This window comes from Eurypyga helias, unplaced genomic scaffold (assembly GCF_000690775.1).
Source record: "Eurypyga helias isolate BGI_N326 unplaced genomic scaffold, ASM69077v1 Scaffold249, whole genome shotgun sequence".
NCBI lineage: Eukaryota > Metazoa > Chordata > Aves > Eurypygiformes > Eurypygidae > Eurypyga > Eurypyga helias.
In genome coordinates, this window is record NW_010272464.1 from 16,060 (window position 1) to 30,413 (window position 14,354).

The following is a 14,354-nucleotide window of genomic DNA, read 5'->3' on the forward strand; positions in this document are numbered from 1 at the left end:
AACCATTTAAAAACTGGAAGTTACTTCTCCCAGAGAAAACTGGGATCATATCAAAGCAGTCCAGTTCCTCACAACAGAACTCTGTGCTCGGTTTCCAATACCAAAATGGTAACATCACAACTTTTTCATAAGAATTTAATGGAAACAGAAATAAAGGGGGAAGAAAAAGCTTTTAGAGTGTTAACTCTCCACGGCAGGAGGAAGCCAGCATGGGCATTGAGCTCGGCACACTCATCCCCTTCTCCCTGCTGAAAGGGACACAAAAAGAACTCTGGCTAAGCATTTATTTTTCTGCTAATGTGAAAGTTTTCTTTTAAAGAGGAAGCAGATTGAACAGAGCACGAGAAAAGAATTTGACTCTGGCTTATTTCCAAAGGGTTTTTTTTCCTGATGATTCACTGTTATCACTTGTATTCACATTACAACCAGCCTCAAAAAGAAATACCCAAAACTGGAACCAACCCCCCCACACACACCCAACAACAAAAAACCCATACCACAAAAGCACTAAGAAATAGGATCTTTCCTACTGCTAAATTCTGCTAATAAGCTGTATAAGAAGAGAATCACATAAGAGAAGAGTGCCTACGTTTATTCACATTTGAGCAGTAACATAGCTGAGCCTCTAGATCTGGAACTTTGGAGCACATCTAAAGATGGTGAATCTCCAAGACATTAAACAGACACTGATTGAACTTCCTGTTTTACTTCAGCTATATAATAAAATAGAAGACATCTAATACCTCTAAAGCCTAAAATGTTTTTACACTCTCAGTATAGTCTTTCCAGTAGTTTTATTTTCACACAGGAGTTTGTTTGGATATTCAGGGAGGAGACATAACTGCTAATTCTCTGAAAACATGAACAATACAAATTTCTGTATTTGTAGGAGCCCCCTCAGCCCTGACAGCAGCCAACTGCAAGTGCCCAGTTTACGTAGCAGTTCACAGACATACCACCTTTACAGGGGCATTCAAGTTAAAAGGGGATAAAGCAAGGCCAAAGGGAGTGCTGGCAGGATTACTTTGTTGCTGTGTACGTGATTAAAAGGAAATGAGGATGCTTGCCATAGCCTCCTGTTACTTACAGCTCTTGACACAGCCCAGCACACAGTTTGATTCTCCCTGACTGCTATGATATTAACAGATAGGTAAGGTTATAAAGCTAATTTGAGCCCAAACACAAACCTATAATTTCAGCAATATTTTGTTTCCATTTTAGGGAGTAGATGTAAATTTTTCCTATAGACATACTCCAGGGAAAAGATTGTATGAATAGGGCTCAACACCACAGGATCTACAGCTCAACTGATTTCTTTTCCTAGTTCAAGTGATCAGCACAACTACTACTAAAGTACTACTAAGACAGATGTGATGCCTTCTCACTCCATCCTGACTGTACCATGACTCCTGGTTTATTTTTTTCAGGTAACAGAACTGCCTGCCATCCTTGCAACCAGAGTCCAATCAATCCTAGCTGGAAGAAAGCCTGTACCACACAGCAATCTTTAATGTGGCTGCAGCTTTACACTCTAGGAATGCTTTCATACAAATATCAGTCAAAGAGAACTCCCAATTCCCCCCTCAACTCCCAGTTTCAGGACTCCTACCACTAGCACTGATCATTACACTTTTTGGTTTCAAACATACATTTCCCCTACCATTTGTACCCCACCCCAAAGTGTTTGTGGGGTTTTTCTAACACCCAACTGGGACCCCCTGGGTTTATTATTCGGAAGAAGGGTGAGGCCCAAGCAGGAAAATGCGATGCCATCCTCTCAGGGTTTGGAACCCATACACTCATGTGCACCTATCACGGCCCAGCATTACCTAGGTGCTGAGTTCAGGACCCCTGCAGACTGGCCAGCCTGTACCTGACAGAGATATCTTTTACTCCCCTGCAGTCGCAAGGCCATCAACATGCAAGGACAGGCAGCGTTTCCAGAATCTCCACACTAGCTATTGCCATTAGCCACGCAAGAACTGCACAAGCAAGCAAAGCCTGAAGAGAACGAACGGGTTTATGCCAGCAGAGGTCAGTGGGTGACTCTCTTGCCAAGTGTTTCAGATGCACATCGTGTATTACAGATAAGGTTTCAAAGTCAGCTGCCTCCCCTCACCCAGGATCACTGAAAGCTACTCTGAGTAGATGCAACCCTTTTTGATCCCATGAGCCTACCCAAGCAAATGAAGCTGCTGTTTTGTTATGTTACCACTTCCTTGCCTCTCTCTAAAATGTTTTCAGGGTTTCTGGCACATAAAATAAAAGGTGTATTAGCCATGAGGGTAGGAAGGGAGAGGGTATAGTTTCCAAAGCTAATGCCTATTTTTAAAGTTTCCATTGCAGCTCCCTGCAGTAACATAGCTGGTTAAGCAGCTGAGTGTTGCTGTGCAATGTACAGTGTATGCTACTTCATCAGCCTGTGAAGAGACACTTCAATGCTATTTTTGAAACTTACATGTAATGAAAACAACAGTTTGCTTAATAGGCGAGGAAGACAAAAATCCTCTCAAGATTTGAAGAGACCTAATGCTTCAACATTTGGCTTAATTAAAAAGAAAGTGAGACAGGGAAGAAGCAAATAACATTAGTATACACTAGTCTAAGAGAATCTTCTGATAGTAAGGAGGTTTTGGCCAATTCCACCAGTAGATATTGTATTGCTGTAATGAAAAATATAGTCATAAGCAAGCTTGGGGGTTTATTTACATACTTAACTTAAAAAAAAAAAGCTCATGCGCCCTTCTGGCATAGTGACTTCACTCAAACTATTATATAGCAAAAAATGAGCTTCCCATCCACCTCTCAGCACAGGTAACAGAGGTCCAAGGAATTTAAGAATGTAATTTGCCTATTGGTTGTTTCAGTATTCTACTTCTGGCAGTTATAAATTACTATAGCTGGTTAAAGAAAAGTTACATCAGACCTAGGCCCAAGATCGTCTGTCCCTAAAGCTGAGAGAAGCGAGGGAATATCAACTCATACAGTCTTAATAATTAACAGTCATTCTACCTCACGCATGAGCTTCGTTCTTCTATTCTTCCTTTAACAGTGATTCTCCTATTTCCACACATCTTTGCTTTTCCTCATTGTTTCTTAAATTGCTGCCCATTTGCTGCAGATGAAAACCACAAGTTCTTTAGCCATTTGTCAAGTTAATAGCAACAGTAATTAAGTAGCTGTGGTAGAGGCTTGGGGAAAAACTGTATTGAGATACCAGGCATCATGTAAGTCTTTAACTAACATACTACTGTTACATACAAATTTATTCTCACATCACCAGCAGTGTGATGAAAGGTAATGCATCTAAAGCAAGCTTTTAGGCGAGTTATGTGAGGTTTTTACCAGTAAAGAATACCTGTGGACAGGTCAGTCACTCTTGCTTGATCACTTCTTTTCTGTCTCTTCTCACTACAGGCCAGCTTTGTCTAACGTGCCAGAGTCTCCTGTAGCTCCTCTCTCCAGATCCAGCTACACTGACGCAAAAGCAAGCAGCACAAGTATCAAAAACAGGGCTGTCAGCCTGCAACCAAAGACCTTCAGGTAACTGTCTGCTCCAGCAGAGCTCCTGACGGAAGTTACTTAAGAGTTTGGTTTGGGGGAGCGGGGGAGATTTTTAAATATATATACACACACACACGCGTCATGAAAGGCACCTCCCTCCAACTTCTGTCCGAAATGGCAATATCCTCTTCATCCTTCTCAGTTCAAGACGTAGGCATCTAGTTTCAAAGCACGTAGAAGAAAAGCAGAAGGGTAAGCACACAGCACATTTGCTTGGAAGTCTGTAACTGGCCTGAACTCAACGCCTATATATTTCTACCATCACAACTTAATCATCACATACCAGACAATTCAACCCAAGCAGCATGAATCCCAGAGCAAGCCTGGTTCAGAGAACGCAGTGCTGGGGAGAGAAACAGGTCCTAGTCCCACTGCTCCCCAAGGCACAACGGGAGCAACCAACTCCTTCACTTCTCAACTGAAGTTTGCCCGAAAGGTGGTATAAATCCAAGTACAGCTCTAATGGGCTTTTAATAAACAATTAAGAGGCAACAGAAATCTAACACAGAAAACCTTTATTTTCAAAATAAAAACCTTTGTACAGAACATGGCAGATCTGAGTAAGTCTACATACAGCAGGCTTTGTAATACGACGCAAGGGTTTGCTTTTAGCACAGACTTTTCACACTCTAGCAATCAGAAGGCATGTCCAGCAATTAGGAAAAAATAAAATGATTTAAAAAAATTAAAATCCCTCTTATCTGTCAGAACATGTATTTTTAGAGCTCCCTCAGAAAGGTACCTGAAGGGTAGAGCATTCTCCACCTCAGATTGCACAGCTATTCACACTACAGAAACAAAGAGAGGAAAGGACATTACCAATGGGACAGATAATTTATTAAACAGAACTGTAACTCCGAGACACAAATACCTTTTGTTTCTAAATTCCTCTCTCCTCCCCTCTCACATGCACTGATGTCATCCCCAGAAAGGTACACGCTGTGGATCCTTATGTATACACAGAGTGCAAATACTGTGCAAGCAGAGAAGTTTAAACCCACATTTCGTCCTAGTGCTCAATAAAAGCAAGTTGATGCTTCCACTCAACTGTGCATTATTTATAACATTGCATTCTAAACCTTACACAGTAGTTTCCATAACCAAACTAAGCACATTTATACACTTTGTGGTTCTCCAGATGCACTTTTTATGGCACCTTCTTTCCTACAGCACTGAGTACACAAAACCCCACCCGCACAGCACGTCAGAATCCTTCAGCTGTTTTTGGTGTACTCATGCTTCGTTAACAACATCACACAAGATACCCTTCCACTCTCACGCAGAGCCCGATACAGAAATACGGCTGGACTGTTGGGGACACCACAGCACTTACTACATTTATAAGTGCTCAAAAACTGTATGCAACCCATTACATCTCCCTTTTTATTTATTTTTAAAAGCCTTTTTAATGAGGCAATCATTCTTCCTCACCTGTTACTACAACTAGGGTGTCTCTTGAGAACATGTTTATGCTGCTCTATGCAACTGGAAGAATAACTCGCTTTAAGCTGGACTGTAGCTTAGAAAGTCCTTATTTTTAGTTTCTTCTTTTCCAGAAGTAAAACTCAGACTTCAGTGAGAAATTATTGATTTCAGTGGTTGTTTGTTACTGCCCCTTTTCCTGATAACCAAATTCAACACATTACCACGTTTCATCCACTTGTAGTTGGCCAACAGCCACAAACCACTGCCTCTCTTACTTAACCAAGCCCTGGTCTGGAGGCCTCCCTCTTTTCCAGGACCAGTGCTCATTCTGCAAAGCAGCCGTTCCGCAGTTGCAGCAAGAGCAGGGAGCAGAGAACTCAGAAAAATCAGTAATTCAGCAAAGGGTACATTATGTTGTAGGCACAGTGGTCACCCCACAATGCGTACCAGTATGCTCACATCACAGTCATCACTAGACAACGCTAAAGCTGGTGCTGTGGAAGCTTTCAGCTGCAGACTCCTCTCGTCTGAGCAAAAATACAAAGTGCCACCATCAATTGCTTCTGCTGTATTTTTTTAAGTCACTTAGAGAACATCTCTTAAAATGGCCAATGTGCACTTTGAGGACTCTGTAAAACCAAATATTAGTGCTTGGAGACTGCTCAGCTGTGACTTTTAAGGCTTCCATTTGAACTTAAAAGTGTATTGTTGTTTTAGAGAACTTTCATCTTCTGTTTGATCATTTATGTTCCATAAGTCTGTACTGCAGCAGAAGTTGGCCTGAAGTTAAGCACATACCTTTCCCTGCTTGGTTCTCTGGGGAAAAGTGCCCTGAATTTTCAGAACATCTCTCTTTCTGCAATCAACTTCAAAGGTTAAATAAACCTGAAGCACAGATCACTGCATCAATAAAACTAATGGCCTAAAGGCCTATCTCCTTCCAGGAAAAAAGTTATCGGCATGAAAGCAAGGACTGATGCTATCTGATTTGCAAAGTTGTTTAAAAAGAAAAGTATGGCCTGTGGGCAAAGACCTTTGTTAAATGGTTTTCCCAAGTATGATCTACACGGAGATATGTGAAAAGTTCTTTATCCTTTTTTACCCAAAATCGGAGGGAAGAAGGCACTGGCTTTGTAATCTCATTTGATTAAACACTTCACTGTAGGCAGTAATATAACATTGGTGAAACAGTACGTAATTTTAAGGCAGTCGCAGCTTCAGTCTTCCATTCCAAGTTCTTGTTTCAGACTGAAAGACAAGTAGATACATGAGTTAGCTTGTAGGAAAACACTGTTTGGAAACCCTTTACGCAAATTAGTGGAAGCCCTGACAATAAAAACAGCTGAAGTTGAGAGCCAAACAGACAGAGTGGATACACCACTTGTTCTGGGTAAGAACCAACATATCAGAGAAATCATACGGCAAAGTCTGATATTCTAAAGGCAACATGGACTGATCTTGAGATCTACCTGACAAACTGGGGTGTGGAGAGCTCTCATCTCCCAGTTTGGAGCTGTTTATCCCACTTAAAGCAGAGCCACACCACTAACACAATGGCACACTTACCTTTTCAAGTAGGCATGGGCATTGTCATAGCCATGGTACTTGGCCAGATAGACCAGGACACCCGTAGCACACTGGCCATCTCGCTGTCTGCAGAAGCTACAGTTGCAGATTCCACGACATGGTGGGCACCTCCAGGTCTAGACAAGACAGACAACATGCTTTTTGAACCGAACGTGAATGCCAGACATGATTTACACCCACACCTTAAACGAGGGCCCTGCTCCGCACAGATTTCTGTGGTGAACATCAGCACTGCAGAAGCCTTCTAAACCAGTGCAAGCATACAGATTCTTCAGTTTGAAGGATTCAACTCTCCTCTGCCTGCCTTCCACATAACCACTGGAAGTATTCCCCTGTTCAACTCCTGCACCGCTTCCACAGCCCACAACAGCAGCACTTCATCCACAATACAGTTCCTTTCCATAGGGCATTAAGCACTAATGCAAGGCTAAAAGAGAACACTATTCTGATGCTCAAATACAAAAATATTTTCGCAGCTGGTCTGCTCTCATAGTTTACTCCTGTAAATAAAGGTACAGAAGCGGTAACTACAATAAGATTTACACAAGACAATGTTCTGTGCTTCCGTTTGAAATAAACCAGGGCTGCATTATGTACTACAGCACTGTAAGCAGTTCCTCTGCTAAAAAACTCTTTCGCTATGAGTAACCAATGCACCTCTCTACTCAAGTTAAGCACAACAAAACCAATATTCAAAATCGTCTTACCGGGTCCAGCAATGCCGTTCTGACATCTTCCCCATACCTATTGCGGAGGCATGGCCCGCAGAACTGGCCCCGTACTCCTATGCAATCAGGGTTACGACAATTTGTCTTGGTGTCTATGGTTTTTTGGCGACACTGATGACAGGTGGATCCCTAAACACAGGGAAAACAGTTCAGGAAACAAAACACTAAAGACTGTAAAATCACAGAATGGTTTGGGTTAGAAGGGACCTTAAAGATCATCTAGTTCCAACCCCTCTGCCATGGGCAGGGACACCTTCCACTAGACCAGGTTGCTCAAAGCCTCATCCAGCCTGGCCTTGAACACTTCCAGGGATGGGGCATCCACGGCTTCTCTGGGCAACCTGTGCCAGTGCCTCACCACCCTCTCTGTGAAGAACTTCTTCCTGACATCTAATCTAAACCTCCCTGATTTCAATTTAAACCAGTTACCCCTTGTCCTGTCACTACAGGCCCTTGTAAAAAGTCCCCCCCAGCTTCCTTGTAGCCCCTTCAGGTACTGGAAGGCTGCAATAAGGTTTCCCCGGAGCCTTCTCTTCTCCAGGCTGAACAAGCCCAACTCTCTCAGCCTTTTTCTCTCAGTTCTTTACTCAGGGGAACAGGGCATTTAACAAGCAATCTCTTTGGCAGCTAGCAATGCTTTTCCTGAAGCAGAAGGCCACCTTGCCAGTTTGAACCAAGACTGTTTTAACACTGCATCTTCAGTGGCTGTTCATCACTTTCCTCAGCTGGTATCACCTAGGTATTACAGTTACCACAGGGTGAAAGCAAGCTAACTGGGTTGGTAAAGGCCATTCTGTAAGTTCAGGGCAAAGTAAGAGATGATGTTTCAAGATCGCTGGCACACTTCTCCCAAACATCACCTCTCAGCACGAGGGAGCATGCTCTATGCGATGCTAAAGCACAGGCAGGGAGTACAAGAAAACGACTTCACGCCGTACGTGTTTCACAACATTGGAATATACTTACCATGGCCCTGTTATAGACTTTCTCCCTTGCAGATCCACAAATATTATTCAGCTCTTCTGCTGTTATCTCCTCAACTGGGCGCACAACGTGTGGAAAAGCCACGGCACCACGGTGACCCCTCCTGGGAGTTTGGGCTTCATGCTGAACAGTGAAGGCAACACTTTTAGGACAGTTTCAGAAAAAAACCCTCTACATAAACAAAATGAGGATCTTGAAAGCAATGCCAAAGCCTCAAATACCCACCATATATTTAAACAAGAGATAGTAGATCTTTGCAAAGACAATGAATGGGTGGAAAATGATATGGATGTACCTTCACTTGATCTGTCACTGTCAGGGTACAGAAATGCTACTGGATATTGCTCAGTTCCTACTGCCAAGATTAAGGCAGGGAGAAATGAAGAACACATACAACATGCTATTTTCTGTACTTCTTCACAGGCCATGGCATACTAATAATCTTGATCAACTCTCTGTAAATTGCTATTTTCTTGAGGGGAATACAAAACAAACTTCATGATCTACCTGCAACAGGAGATCTAGAACCTCAACATACCTCCATGTATTCATCAGCCATCTTTCTTCTTCTCACTAAAATGTACCGGTCATCGTCTTCCTCTTCTGGTAAAGGAGTGGGAGGACCTTCAATCAGGGACCTGGATCTTGTGTGAGGCCGAGAACTTCGGTCTGGGTTCCTCCTCAAAGCATTTCTGGGCAATAAACGCTTTGGAAGTCGCTTTGGTGCCTGGTAAAAGTTTAAAAGCCCCTAATGAAACAGATGAAAACCCAGACATCTCCTGTCCCTGCTATGAATTCATCCCCCAGAAGATATCTTGGAGAAAGACAGAAGGGATGAAGTGTCCACCCTGTCCCAAATCAGAAGACACAAGAACCTCCTAAGCAAAATCTTGGGCACCCTGCTAGCTGCAGAGAAACAGCCAAACACAAGTTTGTGTCCATGCAGGTGTAAGATGCAGTCATCGCCCCGCACAGCCGCAGAACCCATCTCTGTGAGGAGTTGTGACTTCTGCTGTCGCACCCATCTTCACACAGCTCACAGGTAAATTAGCAGAGAAATTAATTATGCTGCTGATTCACAACCCAACCTTCTTTAAGGACCCAGTTAGGCCAAATATCAAGGGGTTTTTTTCCCCTCAAGGTTTCAACAACTCACAGAACATTCAGGCTTGAGCTCCAGAGTCTGAGGTGCCCGACCTTATCTCCAGCCTTTGTATAAATACATATTTACACAGCACACTGCTCAGTTTTATTGACCTGTGGAGGCACCTAACCTTCATGAATTCCTCCGTTCTGCTTTACGCAGTGACAAATCAAAAGAGAATTGCACAATGAGGATGCCTGGTTTAGGAAACAATAAAATCCTGAACTGGACTTTGATTTATAGACTTTATCAAGTTTTTTAACTGAGAGTCCTGTTCTGTAATGTCAGAATTTGATTCTCAGAAATCTGTAGGCAAATACAGTAAAGTTTATACTTACATGACTGACAGCTGGCAATGATTTTCTCCCATCAAAGATACCAGAAACATTTTGCAACTCAGCCATCAGTTTTGCAAGCTAACAAGGGAAAGAAAAAGGAAGCAGAGCATTAAAAGAGTGTTTATGTGCTATTACAGACTATTAGACTAGGACAACTGGCTAGAAGTACAATTACTCACAGGAAATGCAGTCACTCTTCAACTTTCTATTTTATGTCTTATTTATGTTCTAGTGACTGCAAGTAATTTGAAACTGCTCTAACTTATTACGCTAAAGCTCTATTATTTAGGCTTGCAGCCTATGGATTTTTACTGAAGTACTTAGCCCATGGATTTTCACATGCCAGTGGACATAAAGTATCAGATTTAAATATTATGAATATAAATTCCTCTTAATGCATTCACATAATTCCCATTAGAGTTAATTTGAACAACCAAAGTGGTTCCACAAGAGTCAAGGGCGGAGTGGGGGGAGGAGAAGCAGGCGGGAGCAGGGAGACACTGAGTACTTGCCATCGCTTTGTTTTCCTTTATGTTTAAAGCTCTTTTTTCTAAAAACATGGCACCCTTTTCTTCAGAGTCAGAGTCTGAATCTGGAGCAGGCATTATCTTTTCAGGAAGAGGTTCCACCTCACTCTTCCTCCTCTCCGATCTCCGAAGCGGAAACTTCATGGCTACTTTTAGAGGAACAGAGCATTTCTGCCTTCTCCGAGCTACCTCTCTCCCAGCACTTGTGTCATTCTCCTCCGAACTAGATTCCAATTTCTGTTAACAAACCAGAAGGGAAGCAGGTAAGTGCAAGTGTGTTCCTTCACAATTAAATGCAGTTTGACAGTATTTTGTTTAAGCATGGTTGAAGGGGCTAACTGCCTGAAATCTGTGCATTTAAATCTCCAGTTCTAGTGCTCTGATAAATTTTAAGGAGGGGAGGAGGAAGGGGGAGAAGGAGAGAGGGGCATGAAGATAAAAAAATCTCAGGTAGAGCCACACTGTATTGCTGTAACATATCAGAAAAAGGAGCTTGGTTTCAGCTGCAGCAATCTAGCTGTCGCTTGCAGGTCGAATGGCAAATATCGTTTGTGTGTGAGAAAGAGAACTGCCTTCAAAAGGTTTCATTTTACAACACTAGCTATAAAACAAAAAAGCCTCCGCATACGTCTTGGCACAGGGTCAGACCCAATTTTGTAAACTGTCAGGAAGTCATCTCTCAGTATCAACAGTATCAAGTAAAAACTTCCTGCTAAGCCAATCAATTAAATAATTATGAATAAAATCCCAGTATTTACTAATCTTTGATTTATGATGCCTTGCTTACAACTTTTGCAAGAACCAAGGGTTCAGTGAGGGCCAAAATTAATTTATTTAGTTAAAAGCCCATTTTGCAATAGGCTTTAACTTTTAGACTCAATAAGACAGTCTTATTCTGGTCACAGGTGACAACAGGCTTCCTGCTTCGTATGCACAGACCATCAGTCTCAAGTGGCAATCCCTATTTGCACGGGGTTGTTATTAAACCAGGTATGCAACTCTGTACTGGGTTTGTGTGGAAAGGTTTAGGTAGCGGGGGGGCTACAGGGGTGGCTTCTGTGAGAAGCTGCTGGAAGTTTCCCCTGTATCTGACAGAGTCAATGCCAGCCAGCTCCAAGGCCGAGCCAACTGCAGTCACAACGCCTCTGGGGTAACATGTTTTAGAAGCAGCAAGACAACAAAACACCAGAAGAGAATAGATTTTGCAGAAAGACCACAAGCAAGATGTGAGAGAGAGAACTCTGAAGAAACCAAGGCAGGTGGAAAAGGAGGAGGTGGTGCTCCAGGTGCCAGAGCAGAGATTCCCCTGCAGCCCATGGTGAAGACCATGGGGAGGCCGGCAGAGGGTCACAGTGGGGCAGAGACCCACCTGCAGCCCAGGGAGGACCCCATACCAGAGCAGGGGGATGCCCAAAGGAGGCTGTGACCCTGTGGGAAGCCCAGGCTGGAGCAGGCTCCTGGCAGGATTTGTGACCCCATGGGGGACCCAACCTAGAGCAGGCTGCTCCTGAAGGACGGCACCCTGTGGGAGGGACCCACACTGGAGCAGTTTGTAAAGAACTGCAGCCCGTGGGAAGGGCGCACATTGGAGAAGCTCATGGAAAACTGTCTCCCATGGGAGGAACCCCATGCTGGAGCAGGGGCAGAGTGAGTATGCTCCCCTGAGGAGGAAGGGGCAGCAGAGACACCATGCGATGGACTGAGCACAACCCCGACTCCCCATCCCCCTGCACTGCTCAGGGGAGGAGGTAGAGAAAAGCAGAGTAAATTTGAGCACAGGAAGAAGTGAGAAGTGGGGGGGAAGGTGCTTTAAGATCTGGGTTTAGTTCTCTTTTTACTCTGATTTTGATTTCATGATGAATGAGTTTTTTCCCCAAGCTGAGTCTGTTGGGCCCATGACAGTAATTGCTGCATGATCTCTCCCTGTTCTTATCTCAAACTGTGAGCTTTTCATTGTATCTTCTCTCCCCTGCCCAGCTGAGGAGAGGAGTGTTAGAGTGGCTTGGTGGGCACCCAGCCTCCAGCCAGGATCAACCTACCACACTCTGATTGCCCATTATGTGTAGTTATTGATTCCTTTTTCTTACAGATGTATTCCAGTTTTGTCTCCTACCTTCTCTCTTTACTGTCGTGTATTATTTAGCTCAGACACATCCTCTTTCAAACAGATGTTACTCTTTTCTAGTCATTCCTCAGCATGTTCTGAAGTCACAAACTTTTTATGCCAAACATGGTACTACTTCTGTCTTCTCTACCAAATACCAACTGTTGGTCTTTTTAAGCAATAAAACTGCTCTTGCACAGATGTCAAGGGAAAGCAGGAAGGCAGATTTCACCACCTATCACCATTTCTCTACTGCTAAAGAAGCACAGCATTTTCTGTTACACTGTCAGAGTGCAGATCTCAATGCAGGTCAATATACACACACATTTTTCTTCGGTTTGCTGGAGTCCACGGGCTAGCATAACATTTCATACTGAGGAAACCAGAAACATTAGTCTAACATCCAGCAAGGACAGTTTTAAGAGGTGTTCCATTTCAAAATCCGTATGGCAGATTTTATTCTGAATTTGCAAAGATCAAAAGCCTGGGGCTTTTTACAGAGACAAAAAGAAAACTAAACTATGGCTACTTAGACCACACATTAAATACGATGATGCTTCTTTCTGACAACACTTGACACTCAGTCTGAAGCCGCCATTATTTTTCATTTAAGAATGTGTAAGAATTTATATTTAAAATTGCAAACCAAAGTCACCTGTCTTACCAATGCATCCTGAATCTTATTTTCTGAAAAGCCACAGGATTCATCATCAGAAGCTTCATGAAAAACATTTGCCAGTTTCTCTCTAACAGCCGACCTAAACTTGCGTTTCTGTGAAGAATAAAATACCCTTTAGCTGAAATTGTACAGAAAACTATTCACATTTACAAGTGCAGCATAAGCAAAGAGCTTTTTTAATAATGAAAAAAAATACTTAAGGCATTTAACAAGGGGTTTCAGAACTGCAGTTGCAAATTATCAGGCACGTTAGGTTAGGTGACATTTCAAAGGCTGGAATAAATAGCTAATCTGTTTCCAACAATTACCACCTAGAAGCACAAGCGAAGAGTGAGATGAAATTACAGCATATAGCATAGATTTATAACTACTTTACAAAAACATAAGCAGAGCAAGCAGTTTTAATCGTGCACAGAACATTTACTAGCTTTACCAGCTTTACCGTTTTGCAAGCTTTACTAGCACTGCGCATTCAGTTTTATTTGTTCTTGTACGGTACTTACCGTGTTTGCAAAATTATCCGAACCAAAACTGTCACAACTGTCATCGGAGGATGAGGATGTTTCCATGGGAATCAGTTTCGTATTTCGGAAGGCAGTAAAGTTTTTCCTTCCCGAACAACCTCGGCGCTGCAAAAGGACAATGGCAACACCGTTGATAAAACACCTGCTGTAGCATAGCAGCTTTGAAGAACATCCTTAAATTGAAGTTTTGGAGGTCTGAACATTTTAAAATGCTTAACAGGCTGGAATACAAATCAGCAGAACTATCATCAGCTTTAAAATAATTCCCAAAGTTTGAAATGGGAGTAGTTTCTGCTCTGCTCCATTTCTGATCGTTATATACATGAGTTTTGCTCTGTATTCAGAAATACTTCTTTTATGCAAACAACTGAGTGGGAATACATACAAAAATCATGCCCTTCGCCACTCATTACAGACAATGCCAGAAAAAACAAGTAGACAAGCAGTACCTAGAAATCTGCTTTGATTAGTTACTTTTACTTAGGGCAAACACTAAATACACTGTAGCCGCAAAGGAAGAGACGAAGGATCATAGCCATAGAACAGAGCTTTGAAACAACTGTTCCAGACACAACAGCTTCCCCTTTTGTTAACTTTATTCCCGAGACAAAACGCCTTTTTTGACAGACTTCAGGCCTTCACTGCCCGGGGAATATTCCTACCGGCAACGACACCGCGGCGGCAGACCCGAAGGCCAAGCCCGCGACACCCACGCCTGGAGGCTGCCCAAGCCCAGCCCTCTGACCATCC

The 14,354-nt window shown here is 42.9% G+C and overlaps 1 protein-coding gene across 1 annotated transcript; it reads right to left on the reverse strand.

Moving 5' to 3' along the window:
• Positions 1 to 6,070: 6,070 nt before the first annotated feature.
• Positions 6,071 to 13,664, reverse strand: CDCA7 (cell division cycle associated 7). Its single transcript, XM_010159114.1, has 9 exons — positions 13,584 to 13,664; positions 13,066 to 13,173; positions 10,283 to 10,534; positions 9,771 to 9,848; positions 8,827 to 9,015; positions 8,271 to 8,411; positions 7,284 to 7,433; positions 6,556 to 6,692; positions 6,071 to 6,237 (listed from the first exon to the last, which is right to left on the reverse strand). The coding sequence occupies exons 1-9, from the start codon at positions 13,647 to 13,649 to the stop codon at positions 6,207 to 6,209; spliced, it is 1,152 nt and encodes a 383-aa protein (XP_010157416.1). The 5' UTR covers positions 13,650 to 13,664; the 3' UTR covers positions 6,071 to 6,206.
• Positions 13,665 to 14,354: the final 690 nt, after the last annotated feature.

Bases quoted from the DNA above. Each gene is read 5' to 3' on its own strand.
- CDCA7 (XM_010159114.1), bottom strand. From the start codon at position 13,649: ATGGAAACATCCTCATCCTCCGATGACAGTTGTGACAGTTTTGGTTCG. The intron at 13,174-13,583 runs GTAAGTACCGTA...TATTCTTCACAG, and splicing joins CGGATAATTTTGCAAACACG to AAACGCAAGTTTAGGTCGGC. The intron at 7,434-8,270 runs GTAAGTATATTC...CCCTGTGTTTAG, and splicing joins AAGTCTATAACAGGGCCATG to GGATCCACCTGTCATCAGTG.